The 27292-nt window shown below is 54.9% G+C and overlaps 2 protein-coding genes across 16 annotated transcripts in view; one reads left to right on the forward strand and one right to left on the reverse strand.

Annotated features, from left to right (window-relative positions):
* Positions 1–2244, forward strand: part of SIPA1L3 (signal induced proliferation associated 1 like 3) — a 253444-nt gene extending 251200 nt beyond the window's left edge. For all 5 annotated transcript variants that reach the window (XM_018062310.1, XM_018062313.1, XM_018062312.1 and 2 more), the window contains one exon: positions 25–2244. In XM_018062310.1, the coding sequence (XP_017917799.1) occupies positions 25–168 (144 nt within the window). In that variant the 3' untranslated portion in view covers positions 169–2244. The remainder of the gene's footprint in view (positions 1–24) is intronic.
* On the reverse strand, positions 5627–26583 carry DPF1 (double PHD fingers 1). 11 transcript variants are annotated; one of them, XR_001919484.1, is made up of 14 exons: positions 26238–26583; positions 21905–22001; positions 19483–20027; positions 12698–12858; positions 12515–12622; positions 10989–11116; positions 10629–10718; positions 10158–10236; positions 9844–9975; positions 8909–8959; positions 8697–8816; positions 7528–7620; positions 6870–6951; positions 5627–6777 (listed from the first exon to the last, which is right to left on the reverse strand). XR_001919484.1 is itself a non-coding variant. In XM_018062317.1 (14 exons), exons 3-14 carry the CDS (start codon positions 19623–19625, stop codon positions 6707–6709), a joined length of 1278 nt encoding a protein of 425 aa, XP_017917806.1. In that variant the 5' UTR covers positions 19626–20027; positions 21905–22001; positions 26238–26583; the 3' UTR covers positions 5627–6706. The 11 variants fall into 11 exon arrangements, 9 of the variants coding, with proteins under 9 accessions (XP_017917806.1, XP_017917804.1, XP_017917810.1 ...); XR_001919483.1 differs by having other exon boundaries at positions 6870–6981; XM_018062317.1 differs by having other exon boundaries at positions 7528–7640.

Below are 27292 nucleotides of genomic sequence, written 5' to 3' on the forward strand. Positions count from 1 at the left end.
CTGACACCAGCCCCCACCCCACAGGAGAAGCAGGACAAGGCGGTGCTGCAGTCAGAGGTGGCCAGCCTGAGGCAGAACAACCAGCGGCTGCAGGAGGAGTCGCAGGCCGCCAGCGAGCAGCTGCGCAAGTTCGCGGAGATCTTCTGCAGGGAAAAGAAGGAACTCTGAGGTGGAGAGGCCACCGGCCGCCTGGGCAGGCGTGGGCTCCTGCCCTCCTCTCCCTCGGCCCGGCCCCTGGTCGCAGGCGTGACCAAGATACTGCAGCCCAGGCCCCACCGCCCTTCCAAGGACAGGGACGCTTGGGGCAGCAGTGGGACCTGAGGGAGGCCTCCCAGGCTGTCTGCTCTTGGTCCTCGAGCCCCAGGGGGCAATGTGGTCTCCAGCCTCCCTCTGAGCTGCTCTCTCTGGTTCCTGGGGGCTGGGCCCATGCCCACACCACCCCCAGGGGGCCCGTCCCACCCTCCCCACCCAGCCTCTTCCTAGGACCAAGCCATCGGAAGCTATAGGAAGGCGGGGAGGGCAGGAGCGAGTCTCCAAACCCCACAGCTCCAGGAGTTCACAAACCAGGTTTCCTCACCACGTCCAACAGTATCTGGGCGGGTGGGGCCATGACCCCTGCATGAAAAATCGTGGTGGGAAACCGGCCCACCAACGTGGAAGTGGGGCCAGGGCTCCCCATCCTGGGTGCACTGGCTCCAGAAAGCATGGACTTTGCCCCCTCCCCAACCCTATCCTCCAAAAAGCAACCAGGAGCACTTTCTTAGAGTTTCATTTATTTTCCTGAGGGGAGGGGATCCCAGAATGGAAAGAGGAAACGCCAGCATTCCAGAGTTAACTTCTTTGAAGGGGAAGCTATTTGCACACTTGGGACCATTTCCACAGTCTTTTTCGACCAGTCCCCAGACTGCCAGAGGCCGTGGCGCCTGGGCCCCTCCACCTTCGAGCTACTGACGCAGCCAGGCCCAGCGGCCCACCGCTCCTGCATCAGCCCCGGCCTCTTCTGGACACCAGGAGGGCCTCCACCGAGCCCTCAGGTCAGGGGTGGAGAGAAACAGCCTTCATCTCCTCTCTGCTTCTGTTTTCCCTTTACAAGCCCCCCAGCCCATCTCGCAGGCCCCCCAGCAGCGACACTGGCGCCCCCCGGGGAGCACTGCAGTGCGCACCCCCACTAGACGCTGGTTCTCCAAAGGCAATAAGGGGCAGCTGGCCGGGCAGCCGGGCCAGTGTGGTACTACGCTGCTCACCCAGGAAACAGAGCTTCTTTTTTTTTTTCCTTTAAAAACAAACAAGAAAATATATATCTCTATATTTATTTTTTCATGTAGAGTTGCGCCAGAACAAGTCTGTATAGTCACACAATCTGTGGACTCCCCCAACCTCAAACTGAGGATCGAGGCTCGTCAGCTCCCAGTGGGCTGGGGCTCAGCGGGGGGCACTCGGAGGGCCGAAAGCCGGGCAGGCCCGGGGACCCTGCTCCAAGCAGCACACTCCTACTGGGAGGCCAGCATCAGGCAGCCCAGCCCCACGTCCAGAGACCCCCACCACCACCTGTTTGGGGCCAGAAACCTCAGGGGAGGAGGCCTACACAGGACACAGACTTTTAAGGAGCAGGAGAAAAGGACCCTGGTCCTCCCCCCCCCAACTCCCCTGCAACCAAACTCTGGCCCCTGAAGCAACACTGCAGACCCACAAGAAGAGCACTCGGACCTGCCATCTCCTCTCCCCCAGGAAGGATGGGGGGAGCAGCCCGCGGGGTCCTCAGCCCTGGCCAACTACTGTGATGTCTCTGCCCCTCTTCCTGGATGGATCCCTCTTGGAAGGGTTCTCCAGGATCACCCACCCCACCCCCACCCCTTTCCTCCTCAGACCCTAACCTGGAGCCTGTCCCGCCCCCACCCTCTTTTTTTAAGTCATCTCCTATCTTCAGACCATTTGAATCATCTTGGGGACCTAATCATGTACATTGACACGTGTAAATTAGGATTTTTGGTTTTGTTTCCTGTTGTTTTTTAAGGATCTCTGCAAAGCACATCTATTTAATTCGAGTTTGGTGAAGATAGCAGCAGGGTTTTTTGTGTGTTTTTTTTCCCTCTTTTCCCCCAATATGTTGATTTGTTTCCTTTGGATTTTTTTTTTTTTTTAATTCTTTATTGTCTTTCCCTCCCCAACTCTCCTCCCCATTCCAGTCTTGAGATTTTCTGGCATGTTTCTGGACGTTTCAAAGGAAATAAATGTTTCATAGAAGTGGCTTGTGTGTTCATTAGCTGACCAGTCCCGCGGAGTCCCTGACAAGAGGGGGTGATCCAGCATCAGCCTCCTGTCCCCCTTGTCCCAGACACCATCACCCCCAGTGCACACACACCTCTAAGAACCCAGGAGCACCATTCTCACCAACTTCTCTTTCTCAAAACCCTGGCGACAGAAATCCAGCACTGAGAATGTAAGAAACATAGTGAAAAGCACAAAATACTAACCCCTGGACCGCCAGGAGATTCCTTCAAATGTAAGAAATTATTAAAAAGAGGGAGGTTCTACCCTCACAAGTCATGTACTGGAGGCCCGAAACCCAGACCTGGGGCTTCCCTGGTGGTCCAGTGGTTAAGAATCCGCCTTGCGATTCAAGGGACACAAGGTCAATCCCTGGTCCAGGAAGATCCCACATGCCTTGGAGCAACTAAGCCCATGCGCCTTATCTACAGAGACTGCACTTTGGAGCCCAGGAGCCTCAACTACCAGGCACTGCAGCGAGAAGCCTGCACACACAAGAGAGTAGCCTCTGCTCTTCACAGCCAGAGAAAGCCCAAGCACAGCCAGAAGTAAATGCGTTGAGATAGAAAAAAAACGTTTTTTTAATAACGGTCAGCTTGATCTCGACTGGCCTTGACCTGCAGTGGCTTGAAGCAGGATTTCTGTTCCTGGTCAGAGATTGAGGTCTGCCCACAGCAGTGAAAGTGCTGAATCCTAACTACTAGACCACCCGGGACGGTGGCCAGTGAAGGCCCTGGCCCGTCAGCTGTGTAGAAATGGATTTCCACATAGAGACGGAGAGTACTGAAATAAGTGTTCATTAGGAGGAAAAAGAGTACAGTCCGTGTGGATTAGATACACGGGTGGGCTCAGAGAAAGTCGTGCCCTCCTGGTAGTTTGAATTACTTTTATGGGGCATTTCTTCAGGGTTTCCTCTGGCCGATCATCTTGCATTGCCTGGTTCCGAGTTCCTCTTTGGTTTATCCCAGGATCCTCTCATGTGTACCCAAGCATCTCTTAGCCAAGATGGATTCCAGCAAAGAGGGCTATGGGTAGGAGTTGACATCACTTACTGAGATGACGCCCCCTTCCTTTTGACCTCAAAGGAGCCTTTCTGCGCATGTGTAGTGGGGAAAGTCTACTTGACTTGGAGAATAAAGAATGTGTGGTCTGTCTTTTATCTGGGCAGGTCCAGCTCATCTCTCTCCCGCTATTTTGATGGATATTTTGAACAGGGGAGAAGCCAGCTGTTCACCCTGGGGCCCATCTAGCTCTTGCCTCATGCTTTTTGAAATCTGGAGGTGGTATAGAAAGAAAGCTGGATTTTGAGCTTGGTAACTGTCCTCAAACTCTGAGCTGCAAGACTCAGAACGGAGGGGCCCCTGCCTCCCAGCTGGGCTGTTGCCCCAGGCCACACCCTCCAGGCGGCGCAGGCTCGCTTGCACACCCACCTCTGCCACCCCCATCCCCGCCCTGTCTTCTCTCCGCCCGTCGTCTAGTTGGTGGTTTGGAGTGAAGAGCAGCTGCTGCTTCCAGTCCCGGAGCTCCAGGCGGTGTCAGTGTCTTGGAAAGATACTGGTGTCCCCTGGGACCTCAGCCCTGGGCCAGACCCTCTAGGGGCTCTCCTGGCCGGGAGGGATCCTAAACCCCTGGCCCCAGATCTGCAGCTGCCCTGGTGAAACCCCACGTGCAGTTTGACCCAGAGATCGGGGTCAAACTTATTTTCCAAATCCCAAAATTTGATGTGAGAATCCCATGGTCCGGCCTCTTGTGGGAAGTCTGGGTCCAACTCCGCCTGGATCTGGGAAGCAATCCCACTACCTCTTGACAGGCCTGGCCCCACATCTGGGGCTTTCTGGCCCACCTCCCCATTTACCTGTGCTGGACTTGATTATTTCTGAGCTCATACCTGACACTTCTCTAACCCAGACCCCCGCCCTGCAAAAAAAAAAAAAAAAAAAAAGCTCCTTCCCAAACGGGTACATATCCTTTTTCCAGAGGAGGTGGACCAACTATTTCCACACCTCCCAAAAATTCTAGAGTGTTCCAGACGCCCTCCCTGTCTCCACCCTCCTTGAGGCTCCATCCTCAACCCGGGCTCCCCTCCCCCCACCGGCACGGAAACGGTGGAACAAGCTGTTCTCACATCCTCTCCTGGCGCCTGTGACACACACCAACTTCCAACACCCCACAACTCACACACGCCAGCCTGTGCTCTCGCCCGAACTGTGCCCTGCGCGTCCCTTCCCCGGCTTGCCCCAGTTTTCTGCTTCCTCTGCCTGTTGCCCCCCCTCTCCCCACAACCCAAGCAGGCGCCCCTGTCCCCGCCCCCAGCTTCTCCCTCAGCCTCCCACCCCACTTCTGGCTCTCCCCTCACCCAGCCTTTGAATCCTTTCGTGCCTTTGGCGCTCTCCAGATTTTTCTATTGTCTCCCTCAGTTCTTGACGCCCTCTTCCCTGTGAAGTCTCATCTCTGTATCTTTGTCCTGGGACTTTGCCTGTCCTGGATGCTGACTTCATCTGTTTCCCCAAGTGTACCTCCTCTCTCATTCCCTCTTCCCCTCTCCTCTCTGATGGGCCCTGGTTCTCCGCCTTCCCTCGCAGAATCTCTTCTGCTTCTCTCTCCAAATCACTACTTCCTCCTTTCTCTGTCTCTCCCCATGCGTCTGCTATTTTTTATTACTGTTATTTCCTCTCTCCCACTAAATCTCCATCTCGTCTGTTCTCTTCCCCCATAATTCCTGTGGCTCCTTCATCCGCATCTCTCTCCCAGATCTATGTCTTCCTTCTCCTGCTCTTTTTTCTGATTTTCTAAAAATGTGTGACTCTCATAGCTGTCTCTTTCCTGACCGTTCTTGTGTCCTGGTTCTCACTCTTCACCTCACCTCACCCAAGTCTGTCTTTCACCTGACATCCCTGAATCTTCACTGCCCTTTCCTTTGGCCCTTCCTATCTGTCCTTGGCCCCACAGTGGGGATGGGGAGCTCCAGGGGATGTCTGGTCCTAGGGTGAGGCCCTAGGCGGGTCCCCCTGCTCCCTCCTGTAGCCCGGAGGGGAGGGTGTCTTCATCTCTCCATCCCTTCCCTTCCCCCCGTCACTGCTTCCCGCTGCAGCTGCAGCAGTCGGTTGCCAGGGCAACCACAGCTGGCTGGGTGGGAGCCCCCTCTTCCCCATCCCCCCCTCTTCGCCTGTCTCCTCCCCTCTACCCCATCCTCCCCTCTTCTCCTTTCCAGCGAGGCTGGGAGGAGCTGGGACAAAGCCAGAGAAAGGCAGGGGTGCCGAGGGGAGCTGGGAGGGAGATGGAGGTAGGGGCCCCACTCCAGCTGTTCACCTCCTTTGCTTCTCCCCTCACGAGGCCCCAAAGCAGCCTGGAGAATGAAGCCGACGCCGTGGGCAGAGGGGTCAGCCCCACTTTAATACACAGAACAAGTTAATTCACAGCAGAGGCAGGCAATAAAGGAGACTCGTTAACAAGGGGGGGTGGGCACGCCTGGACTGGGGGGAGACTCCCCCAAGTCCACCACTTCTCCCACTTGCAGTCTCGATTTCCCTTTTTTTTTTTAAAACCCGAACAACAAACACACACAACCACAAGAAACAACCACGCCCCCTCGCGACCCGAAAGTGGCCAGCGAGGGTGGCAGGGGTGGGGCGGGCAGAGGAAGGGGGAGAATCTAGTCCGTTGCAAAGTCTGTGCTTCTCATTCCAGCAGACGCTGGGCAGGGGCCCGCCTCGCCCCACCGGCGACGGCCAGCCAAGGCCGGCAGGCACGGAGTGGGCACAGGCGGGCAGGGCTCTGGGGGAGGGAGCAGGAACGGAATTCAAAACCATGGTTCACGTCATCATGCAGTATCCACGGTGGGCACCGAGAGGGGGTGAGGGGTGGACACCACACCCCCCGGCCCGGGGCACAAGGAAGGGATGGTGCCCGTCTTGGGTGGGGAGGTGGGACAGCTGTAACTCCAGGGGCTGGGGGGAGGGGCCGCCAGGCAGGACGCTGGCGTAGACTGGTGCCCAGTAGATGCGCTCAGCAGTGCCCCCTCCACCCAGCCAGACCTTATAGGACTCTTTGTTATATATTAATTTCTTTCTTTTTTTTTTTTTAAGTTTTTGACTTTTTCTTTAGAAAAAGGCTTTGTCCATGCCCCTAGCCGGCATCCACCACCCCTCGTGCCCGCCTAGAGGCGGGGTATGGCTTTGAGGGGAGCAGAAGGCCCTGGTACCCATTTGCCAAGGGGGTGAGGAAGGAGGAGGAAGGGAGAGGACCCTGCTGGGCCCACCAACCCACAGGGCAAACATTCCACTTGCACAGAGGGGAGGGGGTGGCCCGGCCCCCTCTCTGACTCCCCCCGCCCCTCCCACTGTGGGGCATTAAGGATGGGGAGAGAGTGGAGGAGCTCCGAGAGGAGAGGCAGGTAGACAGGCATCACCCCAGAGGTCCGGGCGAGCCAGAGCCAGGCCTAGGTGAGGGTGATGTAGGCAGACGCCTTCTCTTTCAGGTGCCGAAGACAGAGGTGACAACTCCAGCTCCCTGTGGGGCGGGCAGAGGACAGGGAGTTGGGTCGGGTTTGGGCAGGGCTGCCCCCACCCCCACCCCCATGTCAGACCCTCCTCCTCTCTCACCTTCTGGGGGCTCCGCCATGGGAGGACTCAGGCAGTACATGTGGTAACCCCGATCGCAGTCGTCACAAAACAGCAGCTGGTCCTGGGGGGTGAGACCCGCCCAGCTGGCACCCTGGGGCACGGGCACCAGAAACCGGGGTGGGGGGCGGGGGCAGGGGCCAGGTCAAAGGGGCTGGGGGAGGTGTCTTCTTGCAAGACACAAAGGGCTCTGAGAAGGTCATCTTTGCAAAACCCTGCTGGGCCACACCAAACGCCCTTGAGGACCATCAGTTTGTCGTTTGTAGTCTGGGTTTTATAGGATTCTGTGGGACACTGAAAACGACACTGAGATGGACTGGAAGCCATGGGTTCAGGTCCCAGCAGAACCATGTCCCTAGCTGGGTGACCTCGGGCAAGTGTATTCCCCTCTCTGAGCGCGGTGTCTTCTCTGTGAAGTGGGAACAAGAGCACCTACCTCAGGGTGGTTGGGAGCACTCAGAGAGTGAAGAGTGTTAAGTGCCGGGTTCAATTAATGGCCACTAACAATAATAATAATACAGGTTAACTGGTGTTCACGAGGGAGGGCCGGGGAAAGGCTTAGGCCCAGCTGGCGGAGGGGGCGGTGCCAGGCGGGGAGGCTGCGCGGGCAGGTCCCGGGGAGGAGCGGACGGGTACTCACGTCGTTCTCCGAGGTGCCGCACAGGCTGCAGGACTTGCACTCGATGCATTGCCAGCGGTAGGTGCGCACGGCTGCCGTCATGTTCACCGTGAACTGTAAACACGAGGGGTGTCCTGGGGGCCGAGGGGCAGGGATGCGGTTAGGGGCTGCCGCGCCCCTGGTGGCTGCTGACCCTGGGGAAGCCCCTGGGGGCTCAGCCCCCACCCCCTGGCTCACAAGGCCTGACCCCGCCCAGCCCACGGTGCCCCGCGCCTGTTCCGCAGGCAGCGCCGCCCTGGCCACCAGTCTCCTACCCGGCCACCATGGCAACCACACTCTGCTCCCCAGAACACCATGGCAACCGCATTCCATTACCCAGGGTGCTGTGGCAACCACTTTCTACCACCCACAACACCGGGGCAGCCACGTTCTGTGAACCGCTGTGCTGAGGCAGCCACATTCCATTAGCCACAGCAGAGTGGCCAACCCGTTCCCTTAACCGCAGAACGTGGCAACCACAGTCTCCCAGCCACGATGCCATGGCAACTGCCTTCCACAGAGGGGTCCCCACACCCTGGTTCCCTGCAGCCCAAGGCCATTACACACACCACAGCAACCACAACATTACCAACATGACTGTGGAGCGTGTCAACCCTCTGGTTGTCCCACCACCCAAGCGCAGACCCACAGCCACGACCCCAGGCCACCACGACACCCAATCGCCATGACAACCGTATTTCACTACCCTTAATACCATGACAACCACAATTCGTTAGCCACTGTGCTGAGCAACCACAGTCTCTTACCCCCAAGTCCACCTTGGGAAACCACATTCTATTAACCACAACTCCACGGCAAGCGCCCTCTGTTGTCCACAGCATCCAGGCGCTGCTGGCAATCCGTTACTCGCTATCACAGCCCACTACCCCCTGGTGTTTTGGCAGCTATCTTTCACTGTTCCCCATGCCAGACCCCCTGCCGGTGCCCACAATGCCATGACAACCGCGTTCCATTGTTCCCAGAGCCTCCCTGACCCCACTGAGCTCCCCACAGTCCTCAGCAGTTGAGTCAGCTCTGTGCATCCACCAGGATGCTCTGCGTCCCCCCAATTCTCTCTCCTCTGCTTCCTGCCCTCCAGATCTGGAGTCTCTCCACCCCAGCCCCCAGAAGCCTCAGGTGGGGGGCATCACCTGATCGCCCACAGTCAGCACAGGAGATGAGGTCCTCAGGACACCCCGTCTTCTTGGAGCCCCCCAGGCAGAAGTCGCAGTAGCCGTTGGGGATGACAGTGCCGTCAGGCGCCTTCTTGGCTGAAAGACAGCAGGCAGGGGTTGGCAGGGGCAGGAAGGGACCCTCAGTCCAAGGCTGCTACAGAAGTAGGGGCAGAGGGAGGCGTCCCTACCTGTGTGTTTCCTCTGTGACTCAGGGACCCAGGCCAATTCTTTGTAAAACTCTGGGGGTAGGGGGACAGAGAGAGGGGCTCTCACCACAGGCAAGGCTCCACCCTGCCCACGGCCTCGGCCCCAGGGGTGGACCCCTTGTCCAGGCATGGAGGAGGTGAGGAGAGGGAGCCGCTACCCTAAGCTGCATCCAGCAGCAAAAGAGAGTTGCAGGGAGCCCAGGTAATTCTCATCAGGACCTTGCAACTCTCTGAAAACGACTGACAGGTCCTCTTTATTAGGTAAAAACTTGGCAGGTACAAGCCCCCTGCTTCCCCTGCCCGTACGCACTTCTGCCAGACAGCCACTCCCAACGAAGCCCCAACTAAATAAAAATTAGGTAGAGGCCACTGGCCACGATCTGGTATGGAAACAGACACTCAGAAGGAAAATTCTGAACACAGAGGTGCCTGGGTGTGTAGTAGGGGTGGGATGAAGAGACTGCTCTCTCCCACCGAGGAATGGGTGGGAGGATGGTTCCTCCACTGGCAGAGCCTCTCCCCAAGCCTTCCCCCATCCCTCAGCTGTCAAGGTTGGCACTGGATTGGCATGGGCGGATGCCAAGGGTTCCCAGGCCACGGCCCCTGCCCCTTGGCCGAAGCTCAGCAGAGAAGGGAGGAAGGGAGGCAGGGAGGGAGGGAGTCATCTATCACCCCCCTCCCCAAGCTCTAATTGAAACAATAAATCAGACCCAGAAATATTACGCCCGGCCGGGAGCGAGGGAGAGATGGTTGGTTGCCATGGCAACCCCAGAGCCAGCATCCCCATGGTTGGTGGGGGGAGGGGACCGCTGAGCTGGAGATTTTCCAGAAATGTCTAATGTGCCCCCTCCCTCCCAGGCTCCTTAGCCCCCACTCCCAGGGCCCCTCACCACCCCACGCCCTGCCCGCCTGCTCACGTTTATGGTTGTTTTTCCGGTGGAAGGGCAGGGCGTGGCGTTCGGCGTTCTCCTCCCCCTCCTCCTCAGCCAGGTGGGTGTGGGTGTAGTGGTAGCTGAGCCCTGGCCGATTCTTATACCGTTTCCCACAGACTGGAGAGTGAGCAGGGAGGGCCGGTCAGCCCTCCAGCCCCTGCCGCCTCCACCCTGGCCTCCAGGATCACACCTCCCCCCTCTGCCAGGGTCCAGAACGGGAGGGAAGGGGGCCAGTTGGGGGCAAGGTCTCTGGGTCCCACTCTCTCTCTCTCTCTTCCCCCCTCTTCAGAAGGACTCACTATCACAGACATACGGCTTGTCTCGGTCCTCCAGGGAAGCGGTGTCCTGGCGTTTCCGGAGCCCCCCGATGCCGTATGCCTGAGGGGAAAGTCAGGAGTGAGGGGCCAAGAAAGGGAAGAAACTAAAACAATTTTCACCATTTGGACTTGAAAGCCCAATCACAGCTCTGCCACTTCCTAGCTGTGAGTCTAGAGTAACTCTCTTGACCTCTCAGAGGTTCCATTTTCTCATCTGTGCCACGTGTAGGAAGATAGCTCTAACCCCCTGTACAATCTCTGTTTTGCAAATGGCTTAATATGCCCAAGTCTCAATTTCCTCATCTATAAAATGGGTATAAAAATCCCCTACCCCTTCAAGCTGCTCTGAGAGTTAAATAAGGTAAAATTGGGGCAGGGTCTGAACACTGCATAAGCAATCAATGGAACCTGCCTTGAGGGGAAGGGTGATGGGGGGAGGTTTGGGAGTAATACCTTTCCTTTGGCCCTGTTCTTCCTCCTGGGCATGTCATCCTCTGGGTCTTCCACTTCAAGATCATGCGGAAACTCCAACAGTTGCTGTTTCTGGGCACCAGGAGAAGGGAGACTGGGGTCAAGAAACGGGGTATTGTTCTGCTTTGGGAGGTAGTTCTGGACACAGCAAAGATCAGGGGTGGCAGGGCAAGTTAGGAGGTCTTCCCAAAAAGAGATGAAGTGTGGAGGGATGGAGACAGGATGCTCAAAGGTCCTAGGGAATCAGGGGAGATTTCAGAGCAGGAGCAAGATGGGCCAGGACACAGGCCGGTTGAGAGGGCAGCCACAGCTCCTGGATGGGTGGGGGCTGGGCAGTCCTACCTGACAGTCCATAATGGTCTCCTCCTCCTTCAGCTCTATCTTCTTCTCCCCTGTCTCGGCACACAGGAGAGCCTCAAGGACTGGCCCCTCAGGGAGGCCACCCTCCTTCTTCAGTGGCGCTTCACAGTCTGGGGACAAGACCACGGTAGGTAGGAGGGGGGTCAGGTGAAGAACTTGTCCCTGGAGGACTCCTCAGACTGCCCAGGTTGGGGAATCATGCTCTTTTCTGGAGGAAAGAGGCTTTCCCACACTCAACCAGCAACAGACTCAAATACTCAACCATCCATACCACCCTCATTACTTCCACACATCCTAAGGATGCCCAGACCCTGGAGAAGACACAGTCAGACCATCAGAGACCATTGGACATACTCAGGAGAAACATGGCCGGACCCTCCTATATAACTACATAATACAAGTAGGAGACCCCACCCAGACCCCCCACAACTGGAGAGAAGAGACATTCAAACAGGACACACATGGACATACACAAGGGAGATACAGACAGATCATCTGAGACAGCCAGAAACACAAGGGAAGAGGTACACCCAGACACTCAGATACACCTAGACTCACGGAGGAGACATAGCCAGACCCTTGGGCACACTCAGAGACACTCCAAAAGAGAACATTAGACCATCAGATAAACCCAGACCACATGGGGAAAACACAACCAAACCCTACCAAACACCTGAACATACTTAGGGGAGAGACACCAGAGAATCACTCAGATGGATACTCATACACACAGGTGATACAGACAGTCCCTCTGGGACAATCAGACACACCCAGGAAGACAGAGCCAGATGGACACGCCAGTACACCTGCCTGGACCCACACAGATCCTTGGTTATACCTGAGCCAGGGAAGAGAAACAGCCAGTGACTCTATCAGTGCTGGACACATTTGAGAAGTGATAAAGCCAGACACTCATGGCGCAGCAGACACGGGCAGAAACACACCTGACACTCCAAACAGACACTCAGGGACAAGACTCTCCCAGACATTCCAGAGCATCTGGCACTCAAAGGAAGAGAGACACTCAGGAACAGATAGACCAGACACACTTAAGAGGAAATAAGCCTGGAAACACCTGAAAAGAGACACAGACACCAAGACACGCTGTACTGCAAATGGAAAAAGTTACAACCAGACACTGACACACCCAGACACACACTCAGACATCCACAGGAAAGAACAGGCAGATACTCTAATACATCCCAACTCACAAGGGAAGAGATATACAAGGATGGGATACACCTGGACACACAAAACAGATACCACGCTCTGTCCAGGAATACACCTGGGTCCAAGTAGAAGACGCAGTTCAAAATACTCAGGGAAAACTGGAGAGTGTCTGTACTACCCCCAGACACACACCAGCAGACGCAGCCCGTCACTCAGACGTGGGCCAGGAGGGAGATAAAGGCAGATGCTCAGACGCACAAGGGCATCAACACACTGATCAGCCAGTGGTGTGGGCACCCACAGGGGCCACCCCAGGCACAGGACGGAGCCCCACCTACCGATCTTGTACTCGCAGGGCCGGAGTCTGGGGTCTTCCAGGATGTTGAGCCTCCGTTTCTTTCTCCAACAGCGGGCCGGGTACGTATAGATCTGTCCGGGGGCCAAACCTGGAGTAAGAAGGGCGGTAAGAACGCGGCTGGGAAGCCGCCGCCCCGCCCCAACCCCGCCCTCCCGGCCGGTACCCGGGCCGCGGTGGGTCTTCTCCATCCAGATGTAGCAGTTGTTCTGGGCCACGCCGGTCTGCGAGTCGAGGAAGGGCAGGCGCAGGCTGCGCTCGGCGCACAGGCGCGCGTTGTAGCTGCGGCAGTGCTCGATGGCCTCGCGGTAGAAGTCCTCGCCTAGGCTGCGAGGGGCGGGTAAGCCGGCGGGCGGCTGTCAGCAAGGGCAGGAGCACCCGGTCGCCCAGCACCCCTCCCCCAGCCCACCCGTCGGGAATGGGTGGGCCGACTCCTCCAACCTCACCTCTCCCCTCCGGTCGGGACCCAGGCGCCCCCAACCCGGGAATCAAGCGGGCCTCGAGCCAAGGAGTGGATACAATATAGGAACAGATAAAGATACACCAGGACACATCCATTCAGGCACATATCCAAATCCACAACACAAATGTATCACACATAGTCGCACAGGATTCACACACAAAGAGAGACATATCCCAAGACTCACAAAGGGAGAAACAGACACATCTCACATATGGGCACACACAAATATCTTCTGAAAAATACAGATCTCTCAAGTTCCATAGTGTAGAAACAAACAGATCACACACGTGTCCATGCACAAATATATATCACATATCCAAAGACACACAACATAAACAATCACCCACACAAAGACACACAACATGTAAACAGATTACACACCACAGTCACTCACACTCACTCATGCATCCAAAGACACAGGTACACAATGTTAAGAGAAAAAATGTTAAAACAAACTACCCGTTTAAGCACTTACACACATATCCAAATACACAACCCAAATCACACACAATTCAGATACACTATACAAAGAAATCACACAGATTCACACAGGATACACACACACAGTCACAAAGATACACAATAATTTAGAAACCAACATCTAAAATACCACATATTCAAATACACAAAGATACACATATACTCAATGTAGAAACAAATCCACCCATATTCACACAAAAATTTGCACATAAATACAGGAATGCCTACATATCCAAAGACACAGAACACAAATGAGGCACAGTTTCAAAGGACATGCACACACACTCAAAGACTCAAATATCCAAAGATACCTAGAGTAGAATAAAAGAAACCAAATACACATCCACACACATATCCAAAAAAAATAAAAAACACCAGAATCCGAACAAGTGACACACACTCCATATCCCAAGACAAAGGTACTGTGAGCTTCACTCAAGTTTACCAAGGTCCCCGCGCCCCTAGTCCATTTCACCTTCTCCCCAACCCCGGGGGTCTCAGGGCGGGACATGACCCCCTTTTCCCGAAGAGGACTCGGAGTTCCGCACACTCTCCTCTCCTCCAAAAGCAGCGCGTCGGACACGGTTCTTGCCAGAGACCCACAGTCACACACACTCGCAACCCCGCGCAGCCCGGCCCACGGTGACAGCCCCCCAGACACCCCATCGGCCCCACCCCCAGCCGCCACACACACACACGCCCGCGCGATCCGCCCGCGCTCCCTCCCCCGCCTCCCGCCGGCCCGCAGCACCTCAGGGGGCCGGGGATGACCGTGGCCATCTTGCTCCCCGGGTCCTGCCCCCAGCAGGTCCCCGCCGGGCCGGTCCTCCCAGCGCTCGGGCGGGCGCTGAGGCCGCCCATCCATTCATTCCCGGGGGGCGGGAGCACCGGGGCCACAGCCAATCAGGGCGGCGGGGCGGGCCCGCCCGGGCCATGCTGGGAGTCGTAGTTCCCCGCCTGCGGCAGGCGGGACCCCAGCGGGAAGCCGGTCAGAGATGGGGCTCGAGGCACGCATAGCCACTCGCGCACGCTCACCCATGCACACCTCGGAGTCTCGCACATGGGTCTACACTCACGCATGCACACCTGGGCTCACACACACCCACACACGGCGACTTACACACACATTCACACATATACTCACAGCCTCCCACGCAGACTCACGCACACTCCCTCTCCCACACCTTCGCATAGACTCGCATACATTTGCACTCACACAAACACTTGAGTGCCAGGAGACTTAGAGACAACGTACAGATGCCCACGCAAACGTCCCGCCAACGCATGGCTCCCTGCCGCCGCCTCTCCCCCGAGTCCCTCCTAGCTCCAGAGCACCCTCTCGGTCCCCGGCCTCTGGTCACCGTCGGGGCTGTCTCTCTCACAGGGACCACGCCCGACTCAGCCCCTTCCCCGGCCTGACAGCAGCCGTGCCAGTTATGTGTGTGCTGTAGCCACCCTTCATGGGTTCAAATTCTGACTCTACCACTTGGTGGCCATGTAACCCTGGGCAAATAATCTTTCTGGGAATCAGTTTCCTCATCTGTAAAATAAGGATGATACCTCATTGGATTATTGTGAGCATTGAATGAGTAAGTATTGGGGTGTGCATGTGTTAAGTCGCTTCAGTCGTATCTGACTCTTTATGACCCCGCGGACTGTAGCCCGCCAGGCTCCTCTGTCTGTGGGATTCTCCAGGCAAGAATACTGGAGTGGGTTGCCATACCCTCCTCTAGGGGATCTTCCCAATCCAGGGACTCTTTATGTCTCCTGCATTGGCAGGAGGGTTCTTTACCACTAGCACCACCTGGGAAGCCCTTAAATATTGGTAAATTGCTTCAAAAGGCATCTGACGGGGATTTCACTGTTGGTCCAGTAGTAGGAGAAGGCAATGGCACCCCACTCCAGTACTCTTGCCTGGAAAATCCCATGGACAGAGGAGCCTGGCGGGCTGCAGTCCATGGGGTCGCTGAGAGTCGGGCACGACAGCGACTTCACTTTCCGTTTTCATATTCATTCATTGGAGAAGGAAATGCAACCCACTCCTGTATTCTTGCCTGGAGAATCCCAGGGACAGGGGAGCCTGGTAGGCTGCCATCTATAGAGTCGCACAGAGTCGGACACGACTGAAGCGACTTAGCAGCAGCAGCAGCAGCCAGCAGTTGAGACTCCGCACTCCCACTGCAGAGGGCACAGGTTGGTTGGGGAACAAAGATCCCTTATGCCATGCAGTTTAGCAAACAAACAAACAAAACAAAAGGTACCTGGCAGGTAGTAGGTGTTCAATAAATTCATTCATTCCACGAAGAGGACCTGATATGTACTAAGATGTAAAATGGTGATAGCTAACCATTATTAGAAAGAATAACGCTTGACATATGTGTGTGAGTCACTCAGTCGTGTCCGACTGTTTGTGACCCATGAACTGTAACCCACTAGGCTTCTCTGTCCATGGGATTCTCCAGGCAAGAATACTGGAGTGGGTTGCCATTTCTTCCTCCAGGGGATCTTCCCCACCCAGGGATCAAACCTGAGTCTCCTGGATTGCAGGCAGATTCTTTACCCTCTGAGCAGATTTACTTTACCAGGGAAGCTTGGCATATAATAGATGCTTACAAAATATTTGTTAAGAATAAATATACTGAGTAGCCACCAAGTGCAGGCACAGTTCTTTAACAGAGATTCACCCACCTGATCCTCATAATGACCCACCAGGGTGATATTACCATTACCCCCATTTTCCCGGAGGAAGTAGAGTCGCATGCCGTCAGCCCCTGGTGTTTGCTTGAAAGTGAGACTAAGATAAGTATTCACTCGCCCAGATGTCTGTATCACGTGGGTCACCCCCTTCTTTCTGCCACTCCACCCTAAGGGATGCCCAGAGAGGAAGCTGACCTTTGGAGTCACAGCACTTGCCAAATCCCACTCACCCACACCAAACCCACACCCCCATCCAAAGTTCCTGTTCAGGTTTGAGCCCTTGCATGGATAAAAAGGCCCACAAATGTCCTTGTCTACCAGGGAGCTCTCCAGCAGACGGAAGAGGCCTCAAAGCCCTCACCTCTTTTGTCTCTTGATGCCCCCACCTACCTCCCTGATGAGAGAGGCCCCTCCAGGTCTTCCACACCCATGGTCACTTCTAAACACACACACACACACACACACACACACACACACACTTCCCTGGTGGTCCAGTGGTTTAGACTCCACACTCCCCAGTGCAGGGGTCATGAGTTCAATCCCTGGTCAGGAAACTAAGATCCTCCAGGCAGCAAGGCATGACCCCAAAACAAAAAAGAAAATACACACACACACACACACACACACACACACCTCTAGTCTTAGACCCCTTCCACAGGCTCTCCCCCATCTCTCTCAGGTAAGGCCTTGATCTCCCTCTCCTCAAACCCCCAAAGCAGGGAGTGGGTCTCTGCTTCACATCTGGCCTAGAGCAGATGGCAAGGGGGTGAGGCACCTCACTCTGCGTCACAGATCACACAGTGCCACAGGGACACTGGCACCTCACAGTCACTCTGGCCTCCAGGTCCCCTACAGTGGCTACCCCAATCTCATCCACAGTGAGCCCTGCTCCCCGCAACCCACCAGCTCAGCTCCAAGAGCCCTTGCCACCTTCCTCTGTCACCTCCCACCAGCCTCCAATACATACTTACACTTGCTCCCCCACACCTCTAGCCTCAGCCACCTGGCTCACCCCAGAACCTTGGCATCAGTTTTGCTCAGCTTGGAGCCTGAGTACAGAACACTCCATCAGCTCCCTGGAGGCCCTTGTCCACCAGTGCAATTTGACCCACAGCTGACACCTAGAGAAGGGTCTCTCTCCCCTTCCTTACCCCTAGTCACCCTCTCAGACCCCTCAGCCGCAGTCAAGCTCCCATGTCCAAACAGTCCTGTCCCCATCCCCCCATGCCGTGTGTGGAAACTGGACCACAAGTGAAATCAACATCGATACTAAACAGTAAAGAATCTGCCTCCAATGCAAGAGACCCGGGTTTGATCCCTGGGTCGAGAGGATCCCCTGGAGAAGGAAATGACAACCCACTCCAGTATCTTTGCCAGAAGAATTCCACGGACAGAGGAGCCTTACGGGCTCCAGTCCATGGGGTCGCAAAGAGTCAAGACACAACTGACACTCTCACTACATTTAGTCAGAGTCAGGCTCAGTACCAAGTGCTTTACAAACATCACAGCAGCAACCATGAGATAATAAGAACTGTAATGATGCCCCAGTTCACAGATGGTAACGCTGAGGCTCAAGGTGGGGAGGTGGTTAGTGCTCAAGATAGGGTTCCAATACAGGCAGTCAGAACCCTCCAGAGCCCATTCCTAAGGGGACTGGATTCTCTCAGGAGCCAGCCCCTTCCCTCCCCTCACCTCCTGTAGATCCCTCAGAAGGTGAGTGCAGAGAGGGCTACTGGCACTCCCACCCCCAAGCTTACTCAGGTCTTCAGGCCCCCCGCAATGGCTGCCCCACACCTACTCCAAGAGGTCAAAGTGAGGAGGTCTGGATACCTATAGATCCACCAACCTGCACACGAGCCCAGTGCCAGCCAGTTTGAGGGTGTCCCTGATAGGGGTAACACGTCTGTGTTGAGGAATTAAGAGCGAGAGGGAGGCAGAAGTGTCACCGTTACACACTGTCTCACGCCTACCCCAACCCCACACACGCCCTCCAAGCCGGCTTGGCTCTCCGCAAAGCCACACGTGTAGGCGCGAGCTTGTAAGGCCCGGCCCCCTCCATGGCCCAACTCCCCCCACCATCAGAAACCCGAAGCTACTGGGGGCCTTAGGTCCGGCCACCCTAGGCACAGCCTTTCCGGAGGGTGGGGGCGGGGGGCGCCCCGAGCCCCTCCCCCACCCCAACCCCCAGCACCCGTAGCTCAAGGTCAAGGTGGCGGAGGCGAGGGGCTGGGGGGAGGGTGGGGGAGGTCGCCCCGGCCCCTTTGTGCGGCGCCGCGGGCGTTCGCCCTCCGCCTCCTCCCCGCCAGGCCGGGGAGCGGGGGAGGGGAGGGCCGCGCGCGCCAGCCGGGGAGGGAGAGCCGGAGCGGCCGCGCGCCTGTCACTCCCAGCCCGCTGTCACCGTTGGGGAAGGGGGCGGGGAGCACTGGGACCCAGGAGTTCGGGATCCCGAGGAAGGAGCGAGAGAGACGGAAAGAGAGGGAAGAAGTGGAGAGAGCGAGGGCTGGCCAGGAGAGGAGAGGGCTGGGAGAGAGCATAGGTTTGAACCCAGGCGTCCAGGATGCCAGCCGCGGGGTCCGGGAGGAAGCGAAGCTCGGAGGAGGCACGCGGACAGGGAGAAACGGAGGGAATCCCCGGAGACTGAGGGCGCTCCCAGCACCCTCTCCCGAGGCATCCGGTCCCCAAGGAGATAGGAGATGCTCTCATTACATGTGTACGGGCAGGGAGAGGCAGAGAGCCCACGGTCTAAACTGACCGGAGCGTCGGGGCTTTTAGGTCCTGAAGACCCGGAAAGGAAAAAAAGCGGGGGAGACAGCAGGGATCGAATTGGGGACCCCCGACGTCTCAGCTCCCACCCTGCGGCCGCGCAGACCGAGGTTCCGGGAGAAAGAGAGGGGAAAGAGAGAAAGATGCTTTTGAGGAGGTAGAGACCTGGGAGACTAGGGTCCGGACTTAGGCATTCGTACTCCCAGCCCCAGGCAGGGGCAGACCCGGCGCCCCCAGAGACTCGGAGGAGGAGAAGGAAGCCCCTACCCCCACTCTGGGTGGGGAAACGGCCTCCGCCACCCCCAGCCCGCGCCACATTCCTTCACTGACAGCGACAAAGAAGAGGCGCCCCCGCGACCCTGGAGTGGCTCCTGCCCCCAGCCCCAGGGGGGAGACAGGGGGTGGCGGCACGCCCCGGGGGGACAGGGGGACAAGCTGGGGGGCCCATTCAACTACCATCCGCCCACTGCGTCCCCCTCCCCAGCGAGGGCGGGGGCAGGGTTCGGGTTGGGGGCGGATGGAGGGACGTGGACGGCGGGGACACTCACGACTTGAGCGGGTTCTGAATGGCGGTGGCCATGGCCCGCTCGGCTGGGCCGCCTCCGGCCCGGGGCGCCGCTGCCGCTGCGCGCGGGCCCAGCCCGGCCTGCGCCGCCCGCTCTGCCGCCCAGCGCGCTACGATTTCATTCATTCTTGGGGCTGCAGCGCGAGCGGAGCGGGGCGGGCCGGGGGCGGGGCTCGGCCAATCCCCGCACCTCCCGGCGCACGACGGGACGTGGAGTCTAGGGGCGTTCGGCGGCGCCCGAGGGCGCCCCTGTCCGGACTACACGTCCCAGGGGGCGTCGGGAAAACCGTGTGCCCATTGGCTACTGAGGATACAGGGCGGGACTGGACTCGCCCCAGAGCATCCTTTCCCTCCCATGGAGCGCTCCCTTCCCAGCTCTGGCTCTCCATCCTTCAAGAACCACGGGCGCGTGGGAATGGGTGGCCGCTGATTTCTGGATCTCCCCTGGGTATGTGGATGATCCCAGAGTCTGTCGTGTATTCTTGTCTTTGCCTGCTTCTCTAGGTGTCTCTTCTTTTGTAAGCCAGTCTGTAAACAAGCACAGGGGTTAATCAATGCCTTTGTTCATTTATTAAGTGACAGGCACTCTTCTAGGCACTGGGGAAACAGCATGAACAACAGACAGAATTGCTGCCCTCAAGGAGCTGAGCTGTGAGTGGGGAAAAACAGATGATAAACAGGCAAACAAGCTGTTAATTTCAGAGAGTGGAAAGTGCTATAAAGAAAGTGGCTTCTCTGAGGAGGTGACATTTGAGCTGAGACCTGAGAAGCTGTCACCATGCAATACACAGAAGCAGGAAAAGCTTGACAAGTTCAAAGATTATTGTGGAAAGCTAGTGTAAAAGAGTCGAGTGAGTGAGGAGGGAGACAAGGTTAGCCAGAGAGCAAGTAACCAGATTATGTAGGGCCTTGTAGGCCATTATAAAGAAAATGGATTTTTGTTCCAAGTGCAATCAATCATCCTTGACTCTTCTTTTTTCACACACACCTCAAGTCCATCATCAAATCCTGTTATCTCTACATTCACAAATAGATCCAGAATCTACTCACCCTTCTCCCTTCACAGCCTCCGTCCTAGGACTCCCTCCTCCCATCATCTTCCCCCTGGACAGTCCCTGACTATTCTCTCCAGGGTAGCCAGAGTGAACTGCCTAAAACAGCTGGCATCACCACGCTGTCTGGCTCAAAACTTCCAATGACTTCTTTCACACTTGGAATGAAGTTCTAAGTCCTCACTATGCTCTCAGGGCCCTACTTAAGCAGATCCCCAACCTCCATCTCATTTCCTCTGTTTATTTAGGCTGTGCTGGGTCTTAGTTGCAGCCGCCAGGATCTTCGTTGTGTGGCATGCAAACTCTTAGTTGCAGTGTGCGTGCTGGATCTACTCCCCAGCCAGGATGGAGCCTGGCCCCCTTATATTAGGAGCACAGAGTCTTACACTCTGGACCACCAGGGAAATCTCCCCCACTACCCCCATTTCTGATCTCATCTCCCTTCTTTTCCTTGACTAGCTTTGCTGACTCATTAGAAAAGACCCTGATGCTGGGAAAGATCAAAGGTGAGAGGAGAAGGGGACGACATGGTTGGATGGTCGGATGGCATCACCTACTCAATGGACATGAGTTTGAGTAAGCTCCAGGAGTTGGTGATGGACGGGGAAGGCTGGTGTTCTGCAGTCCATGGGCTTACAAAGAGTTGGACATGACTGAGCAACTGAACTAACTTTGCTCCAGCCGCACTGGCCTCCTCCTTATTCCTGGAACACTCCGGCCCCACATCAGCCACAGGACCTTTGCATCTGCTGTTCTCACTGCCTAGAATGCTCCTCCTCCAGGCATCTTCATGGTTCCAATGCTGACTTTATTCAGGTTTCTTAATTAATGTCACTCCCTCAGAGACAACCTCAGCTAAAACAGCATCCCTGAGAAATTCTATGTCCTCTTGAAAGCTTTTTTTTTTTTCCCCTGGGACTTTCCTGGTGGTCCAGTGGCTAAAATTCCACTCTCCCAGTGTAGGGAGTCCGGGTTCAATCCCTGGTCAGGGAACTAGATCCTGTATGCCAGTCTTTGCCATATGGAAAAGACCTTGGTGCTGGGAAAGACTGAGGGCAGGAGGAGAAGGGGACGACGGAGGATGAGATGTTTGGATGGCATTACTGACTCGATGGGATGAGTTTCAGCAAACTCCGGGAGATGGCGAAGGACAGGGAAGCCTGGCATGCTGCAGTCCATGGGGTCACAAAGAGTCGGACACGACTTAGTGACTGAACAACAAAATGCTGATCCTGTGTTGCCGTAACTAAGATCTGGTGTAGCCACATAGATTCATTAAAAAAAAAAAAAAGCTTTCTTTTTCTCCCAACACTTACAGTACTCCATCCTCATACTATAGACCGATTTACTTACTTGATTCATTGCCATCTCCACTCCTTTGAATACCAGCTCTATGAGGCAGAGGTTGTTATTTAATCCGCTGCTCTCTCCCCAGTACCTAAAACAGGGCCTAAAAAATAGCAGGTGCTCAACAATTATTTGTTGAATAAATAAATGAATCAATTAGTCATTATGCTCCATGTCTCTCCCCACTGTCTGGCTCTGTGGAGCACAACCAGCAAGGAGAGAGAGAGTCATGTGGGCCCCAGGCTGTGCCCTCCCACACACATAGACACTTAGACAATCTGAAGGGACCAGGGTGGTGGCCAGGGTAGCAGCGGGGGCCGTTGTTGAATTAAGACAACCTTCCCAGCAGAGGGTCTGGAGCTAAAGCTTCAAGGCGAAAAGAAAGGAGAAGTTCATTTCTACAGAATCATGCCCTGTGTGGGCATGCAGTGATGTGTTTGCACTACTTATTTACGTATTGGCTGCACTGAATCTTCATTGCTGTGCACGGGTTTGTCTTTCGTCGTGGCGAGTGAGGGCTACTATCTGGTTTCAGAACATGGGCTCTAGAGCACAGGCTTGCTAGTTGTGGCACACGGGGTTCATTGTTCCATGGCTTGTGGGATCTTCCCGGACTGGGGATCGAACCTGTGTCCCCTGCATTGGCAGGCAGATTCTCAACCACTGGACCACCAGGGAAGGCCCAGCAATGAAATGTCTGATGGCTCTGCCCTAGGCTTTGCCTTAAGTTTGCAGTCCTGTCGGGTAACAGACCCCTCACTATACAATGACAGCCAAGGGTAGACAGGCAGAGGGGTCAGGAAATACACGGGCTAGGGGAGCCCAGAGGAGGTTCCTGACCAGTCTGGGGGTCAGGGAGGGCTTCTTGGAGGAGGTTTCAGGGAAATCTTTTAAATCTTGACCCTCTGATCTCTCCAGACACAAGGCAAGTTCCTGTCCTGACCTCTTGTGTCCGTGATGCCTGATCTTCCTGTCACTCGAATCTTGGTAACAAGCAATTTAATCACTTTAAGCACTTCTCCCAACCTAGAACCCAAAGATTTGACCACCAGAGGGCACTGTGGCTCCAGTTTTTGTCTGGGCAGTCTGTTCAGGACTCCTCAGATCCAGGAGGGACACTGTGGGGGGCAGTGGGACCAACCAGTGGACACATTGGTCCCCCCACTCTGAGCCTCAGACACTGCCCTGGACTTAGTTATCAAGGTCAGAGCCCCTCCCTACAAAAACTCCTGTGGAATCAATGTGTATGTGCGCGATAAGTCACTTCAGTCGTGGCCGACTCTTTGCAACGCTATGGACCATAGCCGGCCAGGCTCCTCTGTTCATGGGATTCTCCAGGCAAGAATACTTCAGTGGGCTGCCATGCCCTCCTCCAGGGGGTCTTCCTGACCCAGGGATCGAATCCACATCTCTTGTCTCCTGCATTGGCATGCAGGTTCTTTACCACAAGCGCCACCTGGGAATCAATAGGAGTCTCTCTGTCCCAGACCCCTGGGAGCCCAGCTTGGGCCTCTGAGGGAGCAACTTGCTTAGCCTCCCTGATCCCTCTTTCCCACTATTCTTCAGAGGGTACAGCCCTCCCCTAAGCTGCCCTTGGGATATTCAGACATGACCCTTGGAAGTCTCCTGCCCAGATGGGGATACTGAGGTATACAGGAGGTGTGGCTGGTGGCGGGGAGGGTGTCATGCATTACCAGGACAAAAACAATAGCAGTTAATAATAATAACTACAATACAGGACTTCCCTGGTGGCGAAGTGGATAAGAATCTGTCCACCAATGCTGGGGACACGGGCTCCATCCCTGGTCCAGGAAGATTCCACATGCCACGGAGCAGCTCCACTAATGAGAACCACAGCTTACTGAAGCCCACGGGCCCAGGGCCCATGCTCTGTAACAGAAGAAACCACCGCAACGAGAGTCCCTCACACTGCAGCTAGAGAGAGCCCACGGCAACAGTGGAGATCCAGGGCACCCAATGAACAACTGAGAAGCAATACCCAAGGCCCTGTTAGTTAGCTCCTCCTGTGCATCAAGACCTGCCCCGAGCCTTTTACAGGCCTAATATTGCTATCACACAGACCACACTTTGGAAGCAGGACTCTTCACCTCAGAGTCAGACAAGACGATCTGGGCTCAGAGAGACAACACCCTTATCAAAACACCCCACTCATCATGGCAGGAAGATCTGGGACTTTTTAAATTAATTTTTATTGGAATATAGTTGCTTTACAATATGTTAGTTTCTACTGTACAACAAAATGAATCAGCTATATTGATACTTTGACCCCTGTTTGTTTGGGTTTCCTTCCCGTGTAGGCCACCACAGAGCACTGAGTGGAGTTTCCTGCGCCATCCAAGTTCCCATTAGTTATCCATTTCATATATAGCAGTGAATATAGGTCAATCCCAATTTCCCAGTTCGTCTCACCATCCTTTCCCACCTTGGTGCCTTTATGTCCATTCTCTATATCTGTGTCTGTATTTCTGTTTTGCAAATAAGATCATCGATACCATTTTTCTAGCTTCCACATATATGTGTTAATGTACAGTATTCTTTTTCTCTTTCTGACTTCACTCTGTATGACAGACTCTAAGTCCATCCACGTCTCTACAAATGAACCAATTTCATTCCTTTTCATGACCAAGTAATATTCCACTGGGCCTTCCACCATTGTTCAGCGGTAAAAACACTGCCTACAACGCAGGAGACTGGTTTGATCCCTGGATCAGGAAGATCCCCTGGAGGAGGAAATGACAACCCACTCCAGTATTCTTGCCTGGAAAATCTCATGGACAGAAGAGCCTGGTGGGCTACAGTCCATAGGGTGGCAAAAAGTTTGATATGACTAAGCAACTGAGTGGGCTTCCCTTCCCTGATAACTCAGCTGGTAAAGAATCGGCCTGCAATGGGAGATCCCGGTTCAGTTCCTGGGTTGGGAAGACTCCTTGGAGAAGGGATAGGCTACCCACTGTAGAATTCATGGGCTTCCCGAAATCTGGGTTCGATCTCTGGGTTGGGAAGATCCTCTGAAGGAGGGCATGGCAGTCCACTCCAGTGTTCTTGCCTGGAGAATCCCCATGGACAGAGGAGCCTGGCGGGCTACCTTCCGCGGAATCTCAAAGACTCAAATGAATACACAAAAGCAACTGAGCAGGAAGAAGAGAGAAAGCCCTTAGTGGCTGGCACATTTTAGCACACAATAAATATTGTTTGTGGTCCTCACAATACCAGCTCCTATGCCTGCATACCTCCTGAGTGCCATGCCCATGAGGGTTTTACATGCATAAAACACATTTCTCAGCGGCCTAGAGAAATGTGGTCTCCAGATAGAGATCACAAAGAAATCACGGAATCTGGACTTTGGACTCGTGTGCTGACCCAAAGCACCGTCTGTGCGGCCCTAATGGGCACTTTTATTTATTTGGTGGTGATGGGTCTTCGCTGTTCCATTGTGGCACACAGGCTCAGTAGTTGGGGCATGTGGGATCTTAGTTCCCAGACCAGGGATTGGACTCGTGTCCCCTACATTGCAAGGTGGATTCTTTAGCAGAAACCCCCAGGGAAGCCCCTTGGGGAGCACTCTCACCTCTACCAGTTACTGTGCTAGTGGTCACACTCGTGTGACCCTCCCAACAATCCTGAGACAGGGGATAAGGTGAGGCCATATCAGAGAGGACCACAAAACCTAGGGTAAGGGGTTTGGGTTTGATTCTGAGGCTAGGGGGAAGCCAGTGGAGGGTTTTCAGCATGATCTCCTTCTGTTTTAGATAGATCCCCACGGCTGCAAGTGTGGGACAGACATTGGGGACAAGGTAGGAGATGGGAGACCTGGGAGGGGGCTTCGATGGCTTGGGTGGGGCCAGTGTAAGGGTGACAAGGTGATGAGAGGCAGCAGAATGCAGCTGCTGGGACAAATGACCATGAACTTGGCAGCTTAGAACAATAGGAATCTATTTTTTAAATAATTTTATTTATGTGTTTATTTTTGGCTGTGCTGGGTCTTCGTTGCTGAATGGGCTTTTCTCTAGTTAGGATGAGAGGGGGCAACTCTTCTTTGCGATGCATGGGCTCCTTGTCACGGTGGCTTCTCTTGTTGCAAAGTATGAGCTCTGGGGCATGTGGGCTTCATCTTCCCAGACCAAGATTCGAACCTGTGTCCCCTGCATTGCCAGGAGGATTCTTATCCACTAGTACCACAAGGAAGGTCCCAGCAACAAAGATTTATGCTCTCAGGGTTCTGGGGGCCAGAAGTCAGAAATTGGTATCACTGAGCTGAAAACAAGGGGAGGGCAGGGTCACACTCCCTTGGAGACCCCCAGGGAGCATTCTTCCGTACCTCTTCCAGCTTCCGGTGTCTGCTGACGCTACTTGGTTTGTGGCCTTACTGCTCCAGTCTTAAAGCCTCCGTCTTCACATCGCTTCCTCCTCTATGCGTGCTTCTTTCTCTCTCTCTGCTTCTGCCTATAAGGACACTTACAAGTGATGCTGTTTAGGGCCCACCTGGACAGTCCAGGATAATCTTCCCATCTCAGGATCCCTAACTTCATCACACACTCTTTTTCCTTATAAGGGATTAGAACCAGTTGCTTTGGGGTACCGTTATTCTGCCTACTACAGCAGAGTGGGTGGAATCTGTAGATGGATAATGTATGGAGAGGGATTCCCAAGTGGCTCAATGGTAAAGAATCTGCCTGCCCAGCAGGAGATGCAAATTCGATCCCTGAGTCGGGAAGATTCCCCTGGAGAAAGGAAATGGCAACCCACTCCAGTATTCTTGCCTGGGAAATCCCACGGACAGAGGAGCCCAGTGGGCTGCATTCCATGGGGTCGTAAAGAGTTGGACATGACTTACCAACTAAACAACAGCAGCAGCAATGATTTATGGAGAAAGAGGGAAAGAGTCTTTGGAATGGCAGGGAGGACTCCGAGGTGAGTGGCCTGAGCAGCTGGAGGGGCGGAGGTGCCATCCCCGGGATGGGGCTGGCGGGGGAGGGGCAGGTTTGGGAGAGCCCAGGAGCTCAGCTTTGGAAGCAGAACCCTTGAGTCTGAATTGGATGTCAAGCAACTAAGAGGGGCTGCTGGGTAAGTCTGGAGGTTGGGTTAAAGAGAAATTTGCATGCATAAAGAGACTGGATGAGCTTTCCAGGGAGAGAAGAGCACCAAAGTCAAGAGAGAAGAGCATCAAAGTCACACGACCAGGGTTTTTCAACAAATAATTTGCTTTAAAGAAAAGGGCATATTAGGGAGTGTCATTAAGCTTTTGAATGCAGGGGGATCCGTATGTACCTCAACATCTCTCAAAGCCCATAAGGCCCTTTTCAGAATCAAGTTTACAAAGGTATAACATCCACAAAGTTACGAAGGAAACTTTTTGTATTAATATACAGTTTA

This window comes from Capra hircus, chromosome 18 (assembly GCF_001704415.2).
Source record: "Capra hircus breed San Clemente chromosome 18, ASM170441v1, whole genome shotgun sequence".
Taxonomy (NCBI): Eukaryota; Metazoa; Chordata; class Mammalia; order Artiodactyla; family Bovidae; genus Capra; species Capra hircus.